Raw genomic sequence first — 21514 nt, 5'->3', positions numbered from 1 at the left:
AACCAGGGTAAACTCACCAGTAACCAGGGGTAAACTCACCTGTAACCAGGGGTAAACTCACCTGTAACCAGGGTAAACTCACCAGTAACCAGGGGTAAACTCACCAGTAACCAGGGTAAACTCACCAGTAACCAGGGGTAAACTCACCAGTAACCAGGGGTAAACTCACCTGTAACCTGGGGTAAACTCACCAGTAACCAGGGGTAAACTCACCAGTAACCAGGGGTAAACTCACCAGTAACCAGGGGTAAACTCACCTGTAACCAGGGGTAAACTCACCATGAACCAGGGGTAAACTCACCAGTAACCAGGGGTAAACTCACCAGTAACCAGGGGTAAACTCACCAGTAACCAGGGGTAAACTCACCAGTAACCAGGGTAAACTCACCAGTAACCAGGGGTAAACTCACCAGTAACCAGGGGTAAACTCACCAGTAACCAGGGTAAACTCACCAGTAACCAGGGGTAAACTCACCAGTAACCAGGGGTAAACTCACCAGTAACCAGGGGTAAACTCACCTGTAACCAGGGGTAAACTCACCTGTAACCAGGGGTAAACTCACCATGAACCAGGGGTAAACTCACCAGTAACTAGGGGTAAACTCACCAGTAACCAGGGGTAAACTCACCAGTAACCAGGGTAAACTCACCTGTAACCAGGGGTAAACTCACCAGTAACCAGGGGTAAACTCACCAGTAACCAGGGGTAAACTCACCAGTAACCAGGGTAAACTCACCAGTAACCAGGGGTAAACTCACCAGTAACCAGGGGTAAACTTACCAGTAACAAGGGGTAAACTCACCAGTAACCAGGGGTAAACTCACCAGTAACCAGGGTAAACTCACCAGTAACCAGGGGTAAACTCACCAGTAACCAGGGTAAACTCACCAGTAACCAGGGGTGAACTCACCTGTAACCAGGGGTAAACTCACCTGTAACCAGGGGTAAACTCACCAGTAACCAGGGGTAAACTCACCAGTAACCAGGGTAAACTCACCAGTAACCAGGGGTAAACTCACCAGTAACCAGGGGTAAACTCACCAGTAACCAGGGTAAACTCACCTGTAACCAGGGTAAACTCACCAGTAACCAGGGGTAAACTCACCTGTAACCAGGGGTAAACTCACCAGTAACAAGGGGTAAACTCACCAGTAACCAGGGTAAACTCACCAGTAACCAGGGTAAACTCACCAGTAACCAGGGGTAAACTCACCAGTAACCAGGGGTAAACTCACCAGTAACCAGGGGTAAACTCACCAGTAACCAGGGTAAACTCACCAGTAACCAGGGGTAAACTCACCAGTAACCTGGGTAGACTCACCAGTAACCAGGGGTAAACTCACCTGTAACCAGGGTAAACTCACCAGTAACCAGGGTAAACTCACCAGTAACCAGGGGTAAACTCACCAGTAACCAGGGGTAAACTCACCAGTAACCTGGGTAGACTCACCAGTAACCAGGGTAAACTCACCTGTAACTAGGGGTAAACTCACCAGTAACCAGGGTAAACCCACCAGTAACCAGGGGTAAACTCACCAGTAACCTGGGTAGACTCACCAGTAACCAGGGGTAAACTCACCAGTAACCAGGGGTAAACTCACCAGTAACCAGGGTAAACTCACCAGTAACCAGGGTAAACTCACCAGTAACCAGGGGTAAACTCACCAGTAACCAGGGTAAACTCACCAGTAACCAGGGGTAAACTCACCAGTAACCAGGGGTAAACTCACCAGTAACCTGGGTAGACTCACCAGTAACCAGGGGTAAACTCACCAGTAACCAGGGTAAACTCACCAGTAACCAGGGGTAAACTCACCAGTAACCAGGGTAAACTCACCAGTAAGGCCTCGTCGGAGGTGAAAGGCGAAGGCTCATTGGACCGTGTGGTGGTCAGTGTGGTCAAGCCGGTCAGAGAGACATTGGACAACCTCCGCTTGCGGATACCACTGCAGTTATTTGGGATTTTAAAGGCACAGCGCTTGTGATAGTTCAGACCGCAACCTTCAGGAGGAGAGAAAGAGACGGTTTCAGAGCAAAGGTGAGTTCACGTGTAACGTGGTCATTTCTATACTTGCATCAAACTGGTGAGAGACTGTCTTTATGGAACTACACTGAAGAAAAATATAAATGGAACATGTAAACTGTTGGTCCCATGTTTCATGAACTGAAATAAAAGATCCCATAAATGTTCCATACACACAGAAAGCTTATTTCTCTAAAATGTGGTGCACAAATTTGTTTACATTCCTGTTAGTGAGCATTTCTCCTTTGCCAAGGTAATCCATCCATCTGACAGGTGTGGCATATCAAGAAGCTGATTAAACAGCATGATCATTACACAGGTGCACCTTGTGTTGGGGACAATAAAAGGCCACTCACAAAACACATTGCCATAGATGTCTCAGGTTTTGAGGGAGAGTGCAATTGGCATGCTGACTGCTGGAATGCCCACCAGAGCTGTTGCCAGAGAATTGAATGTTCATTTATCTTCTATTAGCCAGCTCCAACAATGTTTTAGAGAATTTGGCAGTACATTCAACCGGCCTCAAAACTGCAGACCACGTGTAACCACACCAGCCCAGGACCCACACATCCGGCTTCTTCACCTGCGGGATCATCTGAGACCAACCACCCAGACAGCTGGTGAATCTGTGGGTTTGCACCACCAAAGAATTTCTGCATAAACTGTCAGAAACAGTCTCAGGGTATCTCATCTGCATTCTCGTCGTCCTTAGGGTCTTGACCTGACTGCAGTTTGACGTCATAACCGACTTCAGTGGGCAAATGCTCACCTTCAATGGCCACTGGTACGCTGGAGAAGTGTGCTCTTCATGGATGAATCCCGGTTTCAACTGTACCGAGCAGATGGCAGACATGGCGTCATGTGGGCGAGCGGTTTGCTGATGTCAACGTTGTGAACAGAGGGCCCCATGGTGGCGGTGGGGTTATGCTACGGACAACGAACATAAACTATAGACAACAAACACAATGCATTTTATCAATGGCAATTTGAATGCATAGAGATACCCTGACGAGATCCTGAGGCCCATTGTCGTGCCATTCATCCACCACCAACACCTCATGTTTCAGCATGATAATGCATGGCCCCATGTCACAAGGATCTGTACACAATTCCTGTAAGCTGAAAATGTCCCAGTTCTTCCACGGCCTGCATACTCACCAGACATGTCACACATTGAACATGTTTGGGTATGCTCTGGAATGACGTGTATGACAGCTTGTTCCCACCAATATCCAGAAACTTCGCACAGCCATTGAAGATGAGTGGAACAACATTCCTCAGGCCACAATCAACAGCCTGATCAACTTTATGTGGAAGAGAGGTGTCGCGCTGCATGTGGCAAATGGTGGTCACACCAGAAACTGACTGGTTTTCTGATCCATGCCACTACTTTTTTTTAAGGTATCTGTGACCAACAGTGAAATCCATAGATTTGGGCTTAATGAATTTATTTCTGTCACGCCCTGACCATAGAGAGCCCTTGGTTCTCTATGGAATAGTAGGTCAAGGCGTGACTGGGGGTGTTCTATGTTGTCTATTTCTACGTTGGTGTGCTTGGTATGGTTCCCAATCAGAGGCAGCTGTTTAGCGTTGTCTCTGATTGGGGATCATATTTAGGCAGCCATTTCCCCACTGTGTTTTGTGGGATCTTGTTTTTGTGTAGGTGCCTGTTTGCACTTCACTGTCTTTACCTTTCGTTTGATCATTTATTGTTTTTGTATTTTGCTGAAGTTTCACGTTATAATAAAGATGTGGAACGCTACTCACGCTGCGCCTTGGTCCAATCATTATGACGAACGTGACAGAAGATCCCACCACAACAGGACCAAGCAGCGTGCCCAGGAGGAGATGGCATCCTGGACTTACGAGGAGATCGAGGAGAGAATATCCTGGACTTGGGAGGAAATCTTGGCAAGACACGAAAGCCTGCCGTGGAAGCAGACGCAAGGAGCAAAGGGAGGACAGCGACGACGCCGGGTTTCGCGGCCACATAGAAAGCACAAAAAACAGCCCCAAAATATTTTTGGGGGGTGGGGGGGCACAAGGGGTGGTTGGCAGAGCCGAGGAGTGAACCAGAGCCAGTTTGGGAGAAGAGGGAGAAACTGTAGGAGAGTGAACGGAGAGAATCAGAGACCGTCAGTGAGTTGAGGGAGAATTTGGAGGAGAGAGAAATGAGAGAGTTATTGAATTGGTGGAGGATGTACGACATTTGCCCTAAGGAGCGTGTTATCGGTTTAATGCCACCTGAGTCAGCTCCCCGTACTCGTCCTGAGGAGTGTGCTATCAGTCTGGTGAAAGTTGTGCCGGCTCCATGCACCAGGTCTCCAGTACGCCTTCCCTGTACGTCCTGTGCTAGCTCTCCACACTTGCCTTGAGGAGCGTGTCATTTGTCCAGTGCCATGTGTGCCGGTTCTATGCACCAGGTCTCCAGTGCGCCTCCACAGCCCAGTACGTCCTGTGCCAGCCCCTCGCACTTGCCATGCGAGGTGTGTCATTGAACCGGTACCATTGAGGCCGGTTCTACGCACCAGGTCTCCAGTGCGCCTCCACAGCCCAGTACGTCCTGTGCCAGCTCGTGTGTCATCGAACCGGTACCATTGATGCCGGTTCTACGCACCAGGTCTCCAGTACGTCTCCACAGCTCAGTACGTCCTGTGCCAGCTCCACGCACCAGGCCTCTAGTGCGCCTCCCCAGTCCGGTACATCCTGTGCCGGCCCCACGCATCAGGCCTCCAACGCGCCTTCCCAGTCCAGAGCTTCCGGCGACGGTCCCCAGTCCAGAGCTTCCGGTGACCGTCCCCAGTCCAGAGCTTCCGGCAATGGTCCCCAGTCCAGAGCTTCCGGCAACGGTTTCCAGTCCAGAGCTTCCGGCAACGGTTCCCAGTCCGGAACCTCCTAAGACGGTCCACAGTCCGGAACCTCCTGAGACGGTCCACAGCCCGGAACCTCCTGAGACGGTCCACAGCCCGGAAACTCCTGAGACGGTCCACAGCCCAGAAACTCCTGAGACGGTCCACAGCCCGGAAACTCCTGAGACGGTCCACAACCCGGAAACTCCTGAGACGGTCCACAGCCCGGAAACTCCTGAGACGGTCCACAGCCCGGAAACTCCTGAGACGGTCCGCAGCCCGGAAACTCCTGAGACGGTCCACAACCCGGAACCTGCAGCGACGGTCAACGGTCCGGAACCCTCAGCGAGGGTCAACGGTCCGGAGCTTCCAAACACGGCGTCCAGCTCCATGGCAGGAGCCCTCCTCGGCGCCAATGTCCAGACACGGCGTCCAGTCCCGCTCCATGGCAGGAGTCTTCCACTGCACCGATGTCCACGCCAGGGCCGGTGTCCAGTCCCTTCCTCAGCATCGAGATCCAGTCCAGGCACAGTGTTCAGCCTGGGTCCATGGCTGGATCCGCGGGATGAGCGGTTTCTTCGGCCCGCACCAGAGCCGCCACCGACACTAATCACCCCCCCACCCTCCCTATTTGGTTTCAGGTTTTGCGGCCGGAGTCCGCACCTTTGGGGGGGGGGGTACTGTCACGCCCTGACCATAGAAAGCCCTTGGTTCTCTATGGTATAGTAGGTCAGGGCGTGACTGGGGGTGTTCTATGTTGTTTATTTCTATGTTGGTGTGCTTGGTATGGTTCCCAATCAGAGGCAGCTGTTTAGCATTGTCTCTGATTGGGGATCATATTTAGGCAGCCATTTCCCCACTGTGTTTTGTGAGGTCTTGTTTTTGTGTAGGTGCCTGTTTGCACTTCACTGTCTTCACGTTTCGTTTGATCATTTATTGTTTTTGTATTTTGCTGAAGTTTCACGTTATAATAAAGATGTGGAACGCTACTCACGCTGCGCCTTGGTCCAATCATTACGACGAACGTGACAATATCAATTGATTGATTTCCTTATATGAACTGTAATATATTTTTGTTCAGTATAAGTAGGAATAATCTAATGGAACAAGTCATTCATGGATTGTTGAAACTTTGTCTTTGGGAAACTTTCCTTCATGAGCTTGCCACCATTTCAGTCAGACACCACATGATGTAATACTTTTATACATGTTAGGCTATTCTGTATACCTTCATCCCCTCTATGCACTACCTTTCCAACCCTTTTCCAACTGCCTCTTCAGCCTGACAGATGACAAATTGTTTTCTTCTTCCCAACACTCTTCAAGCAGGGACTTTGCTGCTCATCGTGGACCCTGAAGAGACCTCTTCAGACTAGAGTACACCTGAGTGGCCTGTATCCAATGTACCCTGATAATATCCTCTCTTAGAAAGTTACGTAATGGTGTCAGAGTGGCTGGAACCTAATTACATTTGTTGAAATAGGCCCAAGGTTGTGTCCAAAATTGTACCCTATTCCCTACAAAGTGCACTACTTCTGACCAGAGCTCTGGTCAAAAGTAGTGCACTATATGGGGAATAGGGTGCCACTTGAGACGCAGTCCAGAGCTCCTTCTATACAGTACCTACCTTCACACTTGAGACCCTGTCTCACCAGGCCCCACAGCATCTCTCCACAGTGGTCACAGAAGGTAGGGGACCGGTAGGAGTGGACAAACAAGCCATGGGGACGGATCTGGAAGTCCTCCACTGTGGCAGAGGCTAGAACAGGACAACGACAACAACAACAATAGTCAATGGTTCAATTCCAACATTTTCCTAACACTCCTAGATTTAAACAGTACTCAAGAACTGAGTTGTATTCTGTGAATAGTGATATAGTAGTCGTGTAGTGGGACCGTGTTTTCAATGGATGTACAATTAAAAATGAATGGCCGTTCCCTGGTACAGTATTTGTATATGTTGAGGTATCCAAGGCCTTTTGCTGCATATGGAGTTGTGATTTTCTGATTGGCTGGTGCAGTTAGGCTGCATTGGGCCAATGGGATAGAGTGGAGAGCACAGCATGAGAGTAGATTGCCTCATCAAACACACATATCTCCCCACCAACATGCTTGTCTCAGCACGCTCAAGTAGAATACATTCTGATTAGCCATTCTGCTGGGTAAACTGCTTCAATTTATTCAAATTATTGTTTTGCCTTTTGTTTAAAAGCCAATATATGTTTCGAAGTTTAACAACATGTAAACTGTCATTACATGCTTCAGAAAATAATTGTGTGTATGTGAATGTGGAGTCTAGGTAGACTTAATCTAAATATGTTTATTTGCATTTTCAAATGTGTTCCTATGTCAAATGAGTAGTTCTAGTGGCTTGCTTAGTACAGCATACTACAAGAAAACAAACTTTACTGCGGTGGTAAAGACAGCTCACATGATACACAGTGTATCTACATTCCAGTATGGTACAGTATTGATCATTTGACTCTTCCACAATGGCAAAAAGTGTTACAGTGTGTCACATTTCAATGTACAAACAGGGCAGAAAGCATTTTCATAGGACAGAGTTCAAGTTGAGTTCTTCCTCTCTTCCATATTTATGTTTACAGTATGGTGTACACACCCCTGCTTGCATCCAGTAGCATCCTGCGCCAACGTAACAAATGTACTCTGTTCACACCCTCATGCTGATGACACAAAAAGGGTTTTTAGCATCCTATCCACCTTCACACTAATTAAGTTGCTCTAGAAGTTGAAAAGATCAAATGAGGAAACACAAATTGTCAGATCTTTGACAGTGTCACGACTTCCGCCGAAGTCGGTCCCTCTCCTTGTTCGGGCGGTGTTCGGCGGTCGACGTCACCGACCTTCTAGCCATCACTGATCCATTTTTCATTTTCCATTGGTTTTGTCTTGTCTTCCTTCACACCTGGTTCCAATCCCATCAATTACATGTTATGTATTTAACCCTCTGTTTCCCCTCATGTCCTTGTCGGAGATTGTTTATTGTAAGTGTATGTGTACGTCTGTACTGGTGTGCGTCGGGTTATGTCACCCATTGATTTTTATTATTATGTTTTCCAGTGGGGTTTTTTGTAATAAACTGCGCTGTTGGAAACACAGTTATTTCTCTCCTGCGTCTGACTTCTCTGCCGCCAGTTAAACACCCCTTACAGAATCTCCGACCGTACTATGGAGTCAGCAGGAAATGGTGCCCCGGTCATAGGAGTGGAGGAGTGCGTCCAGGAGCATGCAGCAATACTACACCATCTTGGCACCACCATGGACCACGTTGTCCAGACAATGGACCGCTGGGAGAGACAAGGAGTTCTTCCAGCACCTCCACCAGCACAGCCGGGGTCTCCCCTGAGCGCCCCTTTCCCGCCTGAACCCAGTGGGATTCATCTCTCCTTGCCCCAGGAGTACGGCGGGAGGGCTGCGAACTGCCAGGGGTTCCTGTTACAATTAGACCTCTACCTGGCCACCGCCCACCCAGCTCCATCGGGTCGTGAGAGGGTGTCCGCCCTCGTCTCGTGCCTCAACGGGAAAGCCCTGGAGTGGGCCAACACAGTGTGGAGAGAGGGCAATGCGGCGTTGGACCAGTTTGAGGAGTTCACCCGCCGTTTCCGGGCAGTCTTCGACCACCCACCCGAGGGCAGAGCGGTGGGTGAACGCCTCTACCATCTGAGGCAGGAGACGAGGAGCATCCAGGAGTTCGCCCTGGAGTTTAGGACCCTGGCTGCCGGCGCGGGAAGGAACAACAGGGCCCTGATCGACCATTACCACTGCAGTCTGCGCAAGGACGTCGGTCGGGAGCTGGCCTGCAGAGACACCACCCTCATGTTCAACCAGCTGGTGGACCTGTCCATCCAGCTGGACAACCTGCTGGCTACTTGCGGACGTCCAGATTGGGGTCTGGTGGTTCCATCCTCCCGCACCCCCTCTTCGATACCCATGGATCTGGGAGGGGCAGTGCGCAGGGAGACCGGAGGGGGTTCCCGCTCGTGCACCATCTGTGGCCGCAGAGGTCACACTGCCGGTCGGTGCCGGGTTGGTTCCTCTGGGGATCGAGGCAGCAGGCAGGTTGCTCTGGCGTCACCCCAGGTGAGCCGGCACCATTCTCACCCAGAGCCCTCTGTTGCACATATGTTTGTGTCTGTCACTTTTCCTGAGTTTTCCCCGCATTCCCAGCATAAGGCGCTCGTAGATTCAGGCGCGGCTCGGAATTTCATTGATAGAGCGTTAGCTCATAGTTTAGGGACCCCCATTGTGCCCGTGGATGTTCCCTTCCCCGTTCACGCCTTAGATAGTCGACCATTAGGGTCAGGGTTGATTAGGGAGATCACCATGCCTTCCGCCGAAGTCGGTCCCTCTCCTTGTTCGGGCGGTGTTCGGCTGTCGACGTCACCGACCTTCTAGCCATCACTGATCCATTTTTCATTTTCCATTGGTTTTGTCCTGTCTTCCTTCACACCTGGTTCCAATCCCATCAATTACATGTTGTGTATTTAACCCTCTGTTTCCCCTCATGTCTTTGTCGGAGATTGTTTATTGTAAGTGTATGTGTATGTGTACGTATGTTTTCCGGTGGGTTTTTTTATGTAATAAACTGCACCGTTGGAAACACAGTTATTTTTCTCCTGCGTCTGACTTGTACGCCGCCAGTTAAACACCCTTACAGACAGTAAGACTGACTGGTGAAAACAACTCTCTGGGATGCACTGTAACATACCGTAATGTTAATTTACCAACCATAAGCATTTGTATTTCTCCTTGTACGTAGGAGATTTAACCCAAGTGATCATCTGTGAAGGGAATTAATGATATTATTGATGAGTTCAATGGAGCTCAAGTGTACTGGCTCTGTCAAGTTGGGAAGCGTTTATAGCAGCTGCTCTATTTTAGCATGATCATACTCACACTGTCTTCCCTCATATACCTTCTAAGACTTATCAAGATTAAGGAACATAAGAAGGTTATAACTTGTTTTGATCTTTTATCTCAAATGTGAGTGCGAGCATTATCTGAATAAAGACAGTAGTACAAAAATAAATACCTGTGCAGTAAGACATACCAATGGGAACCTTTACAACACGTGATCCTAACATAACACAATAGCTATACATTAGAATCAATGCAGTTCTCTGTTGTGATTCACTTTGCGCTGCCTGGCTGATGCTGAAACAGACACAGAAACACATGTCAACACACCAGTCAACAGAGGACACATTTTGTTCAGATCAGCCACCTTGGTGGAAATGATCACAATTAATAACCACAGACTGTCTCGTCTTCACTTCTTCTTTCTGACAGTTGTAAGGTTTTCCCTGTGTTTCTTTTACCGCGTGTGCTCACTGATCTCTCAGCTGTTGAGTGTGTCATTAAAAAGTGTCATGACAGATGTCGGGGAGCATGTCTATGAGAATCTGTGCATCTGGGCGTGTAAATCACCTGAGCCGTCTCCTTCCCAGTGAGGGGTGTAGCCAGGGTAACAGAGGTGTCATTCTACCCCATGTCTCCCCTGTCGCTGTACCACAGACACAACTAAATGACCTGCCATACTGTAACACACAGAGGGGGAAGAGAAAGCCTGCCAAGTGTTTAGAAAAACACTTTACCAGTGTCAAGATTGATACTTGGATCACTTCCTACTCCTGAGCTAAGATAAACCCACCCCTGATTTCTCACCGGGTGAGGCATTTAAACTTTCCACAACAAGGGGAGCAGGTGGAGAGGGGCAGAACACTGCCAAAACAAAGCAAACCCACTGATCACACACTGGTTGAATCAATGTTGTTTCCACGTCATTTCAATTCAATTGAACCAACGTGGAATAGATGTCTGTGCCCATTGGAGAGGGACATCACTGGACACACATAGATGAGCAACAATTTGTGTGACAACTTACTGTTTTGTTATTTCCATAAACGCTTTATTATTTCAAAAGAGAGGGGCATCTGAGATAGAGCTTACTGTCTTTGGTAAATTTTCATATTGGGATAGCTCTAAATGTCTAGACCTTGACTTGTTCTGATTGGCAGCTAACCTTCTAGGGTTTTGATTATTATTTATTTAACTAGGCAAGTCAGTTAAGAACAAATTCTTACTTACAATGGCGACCTACCCTGGCCAAACCCTACCCTGGCTATTAGCCAAGCACACTGAATACACACAAGCTTATGTCATGTAAATTCATTTCATTGTAACATTATGTCCTCACTATTATCATTCTGTCTTCTGATTAGTCCATTACGCTGGGTAACATTGTATCGCTCTCCTCCTTTTCAAGCTGCTATTATGGAGATGCTTTGTACTCTGTTCACAATCTGTATGAAGCTTGAACATGTTCTGCATTTTGAACACAACAAAAGGAACCTACCAATTTCTGCTGTTATTCAACCTCAAGGGTTCAAAGGAGAGTTCACCTCTCTTCCCTATGTCAAATGGTCTATTCCAGAGGCTACATAACTGACAGAAAAGAGAGCTGAATAGAACCAGTGAATGCAATAGGCCTATGTTCAATTGCAAATCAAATCAGATCAAATCCAATTTTATTGGTCACATACACATGGTTAGATGTTAATGTGAGTGTAGTGAAATGCTTGTGCTTCTAGTTCCAACAGTGCAGTAATATCTAACAAGTAATCTAACAATTCCCCAACAACTACCTACTACACACAAATCTAAAGGGGTGAATGAGAATATGTACATATAAATATATGGATGAGCGATGGCCAAGTGGCATAGGCAAGTTGAGGTAGATGGCATAAAATAGAGTATATACATACGATATGAGTAATGTAAGATATGTAAACATTATGAAAGTGGCATTGTTTAAAGTGACTAGTGATCAATTTATTAAAGTGTCCAGTGATTGGGTCTCAACATAGGCAGCAGCCTCTCTGAGTTAGTGATGGCTGTTTAACAGTCTGATGGCCTTGAGATAGAAGCTGTTTCTCAATCTCTCGGTCCCAGCATTGATGCACCTGTACTGACCTCGCCTTCTGGATGATAGCGGTGTGAATAGGCACTGCCTCGGGTTGTTGTTGTCCTTGATTATCTTTTTGGCTTTCCTGTGACATCGGGTGCTGTAGGTGTCATGGAGGGCAGGTAGTTTGCCCCCGGTGATGCGTTGTGCAGAACGCACCACCCTCTGGAGAGCCTTGAAGTGGAGGGCGGTGCAGTTGCCGTACCAGGCTGTGATACAGCCCGACAGGATGCTCTCGATTGTGCATCTGTAAAAGTTTGTCAGGGTTTTGGGTGACAAGCTAAATTTATTCAGCCTCCTGAGGTTGAAGAGGCGCTGTTGCGCCTTCTTCACCACACTGTCTGTGTGGGTGGACAATTTCAGTTTGTCTGTGATGTGTACACCCAGGAACTTAAACTTTCTACCTTCTCCACTGCTGTCCCATTAATGTGGATAGGGGGGTGCTCCCTCTGCAGTTTCCTGAAGTCCACGATCATCTCCTTTGTTTTGTTGACGTTGAGTGAGAGGTTGTTTTCCTGACACCACACTCCGAGTGCCCTCACCTCCTCCCTGTAGGCTGTCTCGTCGTTGTTGGAGATCAAGACCACTACTGTTGTGTTGTCTGAAAAGTTGATGATTGAGTTGAAGGCATGCATGGCCGTCCAGTCGTGGGTGAACAGGAAGTACAGGAGAGGGCTGAGCAGACACCCTTGTGGGGCCCCAGTGTTGAGGGTCAGCAAAGTGGAGATGTTGTTTCCTACCTTCACCACCTGGGTGCGGCCCGTCAGAAAGTCCAGGACCCAGTTGCACAGGGAGGGGTTGAGACCCAGGGCCTCCAGCTTGATGATGAGCTTGGAGGGTACTATGGTGCTGAGCTGTAGTCAATGAACAGCATTCTTACATATGTATTCTTTTTGTCCAGATGGGATAGGGCAGTGTGCAGTGTGATGGCGATTGCGTCATCTGTGGACCTGTTGGGGCGGTATGAAAACTGAAGTTTATCTAGAGTGGCCGGTAAGGTGGCGGTGATATGATCTGCATTAATGATATGCGTTAATATACTGTGGACAAAGGTTAAATGAATGTAACCTATATGCAAAAACAACACAGGTGAACAGAACTCACCCTCAAACAGAAGCATGCTGCATACTCAAATCCAGAGGAACACTGTCTGCTTGTTGAGAAGTTCCACTTTAAATGATGAAGATAAGGTTGTGCCATGCGTGACCTTCTAAGGAGGGATCATTTTCATTAGGGAAACCGTAACAAAATGTTTTTAAACATTTTGCATCAGAAAACCAAAACAAATGTTTGCTATTGGTCAAGTTTGGGTAGTTCCTCCCTCTTTCAGTTTATTTTCTTCCGTTTTGGGCTAACGGACACAGCCCTATTCTAGCGTGTACTGTAGTCTTATCTGACAGGACCACCTCAACCAGGTAGTGTGTATTGTGTAGTGAGCACTGGTCTTACCTGACAGGACCACCTCCACCAGGTCTCCCTCTGTGATGTCTGTAGCACATTTCACCAGCTGGAGGATGTTCTCTGAGCCTGGGTCGTGGCGGAACAGCAGGATTTTGTCATACATCCCATAGAAGCCACACTCTGGTAACTGTGTGGGAGAGACAAAAAGAGTAGCTGGCATTGGTTAACATTTGATAGGTTTCTTGTTTGGTTGACTAGAGTTCTGTTCAAACCCGATTTGTTGTTATATTGCTTGTTGACTTAGTGGAGTGAAATGTACAATCATTTCCTTTCAAACTATTATAAAACATTATGTTAAATTGTCAAATTAAAGAGGCCCTTTTCTGCTTTGTTTGTATGCAACCCAAGAAGACACCAGTCTCAATAGAGGCCCTTCTGGAGGCATCTCACACAGCAGACTAGGACAGAGTGTATGGTATTCTCCACATAGCTCACCCTAATATACATGCTACTGTACATACCATTTTCTTTCCAAGTTATATACTGTCTATACACATCATGTATTTATATTTATATTCTGGATTCTGACACTGCTCACTCTAATATATCTACATGGAGTGTTAATTGGACTTGTTCTGACATTTCTTGATTCATTGTTTTATTTTATTTGTGTATTAGTATTGTATTTGCTAGACATTCGACTGAACTGTTGGAACTAGTAACATAAGCATTTCACTGCACCTGCTACAACACCTGCAAATCTGTGTACGTGACCAATAAACTTTGATTTGATTTTGATTAGATTAACCTTATAACATTTAGAGGACCAGTGATGTTGTCTCTAAATTCAATTTAGAAAGCCCATAGTTCAAATTTTCACAATTGATGATACTGTACTGTCTGATACCAAACTGACAATTGATGTAATAAATATACTAGCGCATTACTGAGTAGCTCCAATGGTCCTTCAGGGATATTTACAAAGCTGTTCATCACAGCCTCCATTCAGTAGTAATGCAAGTCACAGCTAAGTAATATGCCTCTTCAAATTGGTTTAACTCTGCTGATTATGGAGCCCCATAATGATGCAGACTGTTATAAGCATGTTACGAGCCCTTATGATGTCTTATTATGCAGCTTATAATATGTTATATACAGTCTTTACCAAGTGGCAGAAGCCTATAGCCAACAAACAGACATGGCAATTGTCCTCCTTTGGTAAATGTAGGGTAGGTGTTCAACCAAACAGTCTGTTGCCAAGGAGCCCACATTAATTAACCGAGGCCTTACTATATTTTAATGGAGTTAGAAAATTACCTGTGCTTAATACAAATAAATACCCAGGATACTAGAAAACAGCCCACAGCAAGGACACTAAACAAACCTGGGGTGTATTCAATTAGGTGAAACGTTCAGAATATTGCAGAGAGAAACGCATTTGATAGAGCTGCACATGCTGTAACGTTGCACCCAGCTGAACCGACCCTTGGTATTTAGAAACATAGTAAAAGGAGACTGGTCTGTTTCACCATGTTCTGTAGTAGAACACTGGATTTCTCAAGGTCAGTTTTCACTAATCTATCCAAAGTCAAACTACTTGCACTGTGTTTAAACACTATTTCTGTGGTTAGTTACAAAACAGTTTTAGGAATAACAGCCTGCCAATCAATCCAATGTCAAAGAAAAGAGCAACATATTGACTGACCTGTGTAGTGTGGTGAGGGAACCACTGCTGTGCATAACCCGCTATTGATCTACTCTGATGAGCTAGGTTACAGCATGTAGCCAATTCCACTATTTCACCATCTAGCCAAGCTCACATCACACACACACACATACACACACACACACACACACACACAGACACACACACACACACACACACACACACACACACACACACACACACACACACACACACACACACACACACACACACACACACACACACACACACACACACACACACACACACACACACACACACACACACACACACACACTGTCATTTAATCAACTGTTACCCTTAGACTAATCCAATTACAACTTGTTAGTAACACCGACAATGGACTGTTGCAATATTATTATTGTAATAACTCTGAGAGAAAATGATACGTTTTGCAAAGGGAGCAACTGAGAATAACGATGCAACAGAAACAGCTAGAGGGAAGGAGACCAAGTAGATTTCTTTTTAAATCAATGTGAACGAACAATGATAATATATTGCAAATATTGTCTAAGACAAAAAGAAAGAAGACTTCAAGTGGCATGGAAATGAACATATCTCTATCATGAAAGTTAACCATCTCACAATTGTACTATGAGTCTAATATGTTAGCTAATCCTATTGTGAATAATGTATCTTAGTAGCAATATCACACATTTTAGGGTGTTTTCACACTTTTTTTTTTTTTTTCACACTTTTTGTAAACCCAAATTTGTTGTGCAGTGTGAACACTCCAAAAGGAACTCAGACCACTTAAAAGAGCCCCCGAAGCGAACCGAACTGAGACCATCTCAAGAGGTGGTCTGAGTTCGGTTTGCTTTAATTCCAAGGTCCGGCTCACTTTTTTAAGGTAATATGAACACAAAGTTCTCCAGGTTGGCTTGACATTATGCAACACCGTTTCCCCTGCCATAACACCTCACATTGGTTCTGCAAAAGTGAGAAGATGATCAGTCAGATTCGCGGAAAAAACGTATGTGTAGCGTTTTGTACTGACAAGATGTTTCTGATTATTTGTTTGCAATATGTGATCTATAGGCTAAGAGTACTTTATATGCTGTTTATTTGATTGTGGGGTTTGAATAGCGTGAGAAGACAACAATATTTGGTGATCAACACAAAATAGGGTACAAAATCAACGCTAGCTCTTAAAGGGGCAGTAGCCTACATTGGGTGTAAAATGTTCAAGTACAGCATTGTTTAATCTGCAATTATTATTTATTTTTCTGTTACCAAGCATATGTACATGTTCAAATTATCTTCTGATTATAATTCGTATGTATTGTCTTTGAACTAAATGCAATCTATTTGTCATAAGCGTCGTAAGGATTGGACCAAAACGCAGCGGGTAAAGTGCTCATCTTCTTTCTTTATTAAAGAAAACACTTAAACAAAATAAACTGACGACGAAAACAGTCCAGTAAGGTGCACAGACTATACTGGAAACAACCACCCACAAAACACAAGTGAAAACAAACCAAACTAAATATGGCCTCCAATTAGAGACAACGACATCCAGCTGCCTCTAATTGAGGGTCATTGCCAAAAACCCAACATAGAAATAGAAAACTAGATATACACAGAAATAGAAAATATAGAACATAAACCAAAAACACCGAAACACACAAAACAAACACCCCTGCCACGCCCTGACCAAACTACAATAACAAATAACCCCTTTTACTGGTCAGGACGTGACACTATTAGCATCCAAATTGTAAGTACAGTTGAAGTCGGAAATTTACATACACCTTCGTTATCACAATTCCTGACATTTAATCCTGGTAAAAATTCCCCGTCTTAGGTCAGTTAGAATCACCACTTTATTTCAAGAATGTGAAATGTCAGAATAATAGTAGAGAGAATGATTTATTTCAGCTTCTTTTCTTTCATCACATTCCCAGTGGGTCAGAAGTTTACATACACTCAATTAGTATTTGGTAGCATTGCCTTAAAATTGTTTAACTTCGGTCAAATATTTCGGGTAGCCTTCCACAAGCTCCCCACAATAAGTTGGGTGAATTTTGGCCCATTACTCCTGACAGAGCTGGTGTAACTGAGTCAGGTTTGTAGGCTTCCTTGCTCGCATACTCTTTTTCAGTTCTGCCCACAAATTTTCTGTAGGATTAAGGTCAGGACTTTGTGATGGCCACTCCAATACCTTGACTTTGTTGTCTTTAAGCCATTTTGCCACAACTTTGGAAGTATGCTTGGAGTCATTGTACATTTGGAAGACCCATTTGTGACCAAGCTTTAACTTCCTGACTGATGTCTTGAGATGTTGCTTCAATATATCCACATAACTTCCCTTCCTCATGATGCCATCTATTTTGTGAAGCGCACCAGTCCCTCCTGCAGCAAAGCACCCCCACAATATGTTGCTGCCACTCCTGTGGTTCACGGTTGGGATGGTGTTCTTCGGCTTGCAAGCCTCCCCCTCTTTCCTCCAAACATACCTATGGTCATTATGGCCAAACAGTTCTATTTCTGTTTCATCAGACCAGAGGACATTTCTCCAAAAAGTGCGATCTTTGTCCCCATGTGCAGCTGCATACCGTAGTCTGGATTTTTTATGGCAGTTTTGGAGCAGTGGCTTCTTCCTTGCTGAGCGGCCTTTCAGGTTATGTCGATATAGGACTCGTTTTACTGTGGATACTGATACTTTTGTTACTGTTTCCTCCAGCATCTTCACAAGGTCCTTTGCTGTTGTTCTGGGATTGATTTGCACTTTTCGCACCAAAGTACGTTCATCTCTAGCAGACAGAACGCGTCTCCTTCCTGAGCAGTATGACGGCCGCCTGGTCCCATGGTGTTTATACTTGCGTACTATTGTTTGTACAGATGAACGTGGTACCTTCAGGCATTTGGAAATTGCTCCAAAGGATGAACCAGACTTGTGGAGGTGTACCATTTCTTTCCGAGATCTTGGCTGATTTCTTTTGATTTTCCCATGATGTCAAGCAAAGAGGCACTGAGTTTGAAGGTAGGCCTTGAAATACATCCACAGGTACACCTCCAATTGACTCAAATGATGTCAATTAGCCTATCAGAAGCTTCTAAAGCCATGGCATAATTTTCTGGAATTTTCGAAGCTGTTTAAAGGCACAGTCAGCTTAGTGTATGTAAACTTCTGACCCACTGGATTTGTGATACAGTGAATTATAAGTGAAATAATCTGTCTGTAACAATTGTTGGAGAATTCACTTGTGTCATGCACAAAGTAGATGTCCTAACCGACTTGCCAAAACTATAGTTTGTTAAAAAGAAATGTGTAGAGTGGTTGAAAAACGAGTTTAAATGACTCCAACCTAAGTGTATGTAAACTTCCGACTTCAACTGTAGGTATATCTAGCTGTCTGATAACACATTCTGATGGAATGTCTTTTCCTGCACTTCGTAAAAACCCAGAGTGCATTGAGTGAATGTTGGTAAAATATCTTGATTCCTTTCATAGCAATGTGAATGCAAAGATAACTCAGACCACAAAATTGGTGAGGTGAACTAGCAAAAGAGTTGAGTCCTCACTCAAAGGCAAGGGCAGTGTGAATTACTCTTTTTTTACCCCAGAGTTCACTTTAAAGAGGACTGAGATCGCTTCATTTAAGGAGGACTATATGTGAAAAAGCCCTAACTTGTTTGTCTGGTTGAAATTCAAACAGCTCCTGCACTCAGAAATAAAGGTTTAGATCCTAAAGGGGCACAAACACTTGTCACTGTAGTGGTACCCTGCAAGTTACGTCCCTTGCACCTTTAGTTATAGGTACATAATTGTACCCTGGCAGTTTGCACCTTAATAGAGACAATAGTGTACATTAGGGGACAAGATAGTACAGGTAGAAAAGCTTACCTTCAGAAAAGGTACAAATTTGACTTTTTAGGGTGCCACCACTGTGACGAACATGTGTGTTCCTTTTAAGTAGCAAAAAAATTACCTCGAAAAAGGTTTTTGGGTGTTGCTTTAACACTGTAGGGTGTAAAGCCTTATTTGCATATTTCCCAGGGTGCCTTTCACACACATTTTTGAGTTACCAGTCCCACCCATATGACTGTGTGCTAGTGATAGAGATATGGTTGTAGCATTCAATGGCTTTCAGTCCTGTAGAGTGCCTAAATTAACATTTTATCATTGAAATTAAACTCTTTATGACAATACATTACATATATCATAAGGCGATAATTTGACAGCCTAGTTTTACCGCAACACAGTGGTCACTCCTGATTTGCAGGCCACATTAGGCAAGTCACATTATGCTGGCTTGCAAAGTGATATGTATTTCCTATTTGAATCCAGGTAAAGTTAGAATATCTATGAATGTTAACTTTTAATCACCTGCATTCTGCATTTATAATGACTGCCAAGGTAGGGAAAAATTATAAATGAGACTACGTAAACCATCTAAACGGGAACAACCATCTCAGTAATGGGTGCAATCATTCCAAATACTAACAGATTGGATTAGTTTAGAAAAATGTATGATATTTATCTTTGTGTAGCATAAGATCAATCAATCAATGTGCATGCAAAAACACATATTGAAACAAACAAACAAAAATCGACCTGCAATAGAGTATGCTGGGAAATATGATAATGATGGGCGTGGTTTTTGAGAGTGTGTGATGATTGTCCCTTTATATTCAAAATATTGGGTACAAAAATATACCATTATAGTAGATTGTCCACACATGTACCCTAAAAGGTACCGAACAGTAGGCCTACCATGTAAGATTATATCTGTACCTTTGAAGATACATTATGTGATTGTTTTTTTATTTTTTATTATTTAGACTTGTACTGTACCCTAACCATAACCTTATTTCTATGAGTGTGGAAAATGCAAAGCTATATCTCAATTTTCTCTACCTAGTTAATGGCAGTAGATATCTCTCCTGTCAGCTTCTAATGAGGTCTGTACAAAAATATAGAGAGGTAAGCGTGGTACTGAGGTCACCATGAGAGAAACCCCACTGTAACAGTAGGGTTGTCATGGCAGCGTAACCCAAGGCTCGATTCCTGATTGAAATTATATTCATTTATTTGACACAACGGATTCACATATATCTGCTGAATGTCTGAACCATCAAAAGAAAAGCAGAGAGAGACTGAACCTTATCATTTACCCCCCTATGAGGGAGAAATGCTTCTTTTAAAAGCACAGGAAATTCACAGGCAAAGGTACTAGCTATATTGCCTCTCTGGGGAGACTGATGTGGCACTTCCAAGATGGCCTTTCAACACTGTTATTTTCCTGCTTTATGTTTTTTATGGATAAGTGTGATGTACAAAGAACATCAATTTGGAGGCCGTCTTCTCCCTCAAACAATAGACGCAGTCAGTGCCGTAGCTAGCTGAAGTTCTGTTTTTAACACTGTTAGAAGCAGCTGTGGCTCAGTCCGTCGGCTGAGGGGAAAATAGCCTCTGAAAGCTATTCAGCCTGTGTGAATCACCAATGCAGCTCTAACTGCCGCTCTGCTCTCACACCTACACCATAGACTAGTCTTATTGAGTTGCCCTTCCTTCCGAGAACATCAACCTATGCTTTTCTTTCACCTTACACCTTGGTAGCAAACTCCACTGTGCAAAGGTTTAAATCTTGTTGAGGTTTTCAAACAAGATATTTGGGCCTAAGGTCACTTTTCAAAGTCAAACAACATCATTCTTTCAAAAGGTGGATTGAGAGAGGAATAGTCTGTTGTTAGTGGGGATGTGTTTTTTTTGTTTTCATGAATACATCAACTAAATATAGTGGTGAATGCATGATGAATTCAAAAAAGCTTTGAAAAAATGCAATATAGTACACAAACTGTGAAGCTCAACAATGTCATTGATTCATGACTGAGTGAACCTGTGCTATAAGTGTCTCAAGCCCCGTTTATACCTGGTTCTAACATGCATCCTTTGTCTTGATCTTGTCCTCATTCTGATTGTGCCCACATTTTCAGACAGGTGTAGATGATTAAAAGATGCATTCTGATCTGATTGTGATCAGATATTCATGACCAGCTCTGGAGGTAGTCAGGCGTGCGTTGTGTCTGGATATCTTACAAGTGTAGACAGATATGGACAGTGAAACCATTTAATCATTATGTCTTAAAATAAATAAATACATATTATTTTTTGAAAGAATAGGCCCAGGAAATCTGGTCACAATGTGGGCACGGTGGACAGATATGAGACACATTTTAATACATTGTGTAGACATATTTCTGAAAATGTGTGCACAATCAAAATCCGGATATGATCAGGACAAAGGACGCATGTTAGCGGCAGGTATAAACAAGGCTTAAGTCGAGTTCCAAGTCCAAGTATAATCATGGCGAAATGATCTGATTTAAAAATGTAATATGCACATCAGCTGCAATTGAACAAAACGTGTCTAAGTGGTGGGAGAGCAGTCTGTTGCAGCAGTACTGTATACATCTCAGTGCATAGAAGTGTCTAAATGCACCGTGGTCATAACGTTTCTAAATTAACGCCCAAGAATAGCAAAACCAAATGCTATACTGCTCTGACAAAGGAAGTACACAATGA

The 21514-nt window shown here is 44.6% G+C and overlaps 1 protein-coding gene across 1 annotated transcript in view; it reads right to left on the bottom strand.

Annotated features, from left to right (window-relative positions):
- The window catches only part of LOC115162099 (serine/threonine-protein kinase D1-like), a 55684-nt gene that overhangs the window by 20297 nt on the left and 13873 nt on the right, over positions 1 to 21514 (bottom strand). Inside the window, exons 2-4 of the mRNA XM_029713066.1 lie at positions 13308 to 13446; positions 6501 to 6632; positions 1839 to 2002 (exon numbers count right to left, since the gene is read on the bottom strand). Coding sequence (XP_029568926.1) covers positions 1839 to 2002; positions 6501 to 6632; positions 13308 to 13446 — 435 coding nt within the window. The remainder of the gene's footprint in view (positions 1 to 1838; positions 2003 to 6500; positions 6633 to 13307; positions 13447 to 21514) is intronic.

The sequence above is a fragment of the Salmo trutta genome, chromosome 25 (genome assembly GCF_901001165.1).
Source record: "Salmo trutta chromosome 25, fSalTru1.1, whole genome shotgun sequence".
Lineage (NCBI taxonomy): Eukaryota > Metazoa > Chordata > Actinopteri > Salmoniformes > Salmonidae > Salmo > Salmo trutta.
This window is presented reverse-complemented; position numbering and strand designations above follow the sequence as displayed.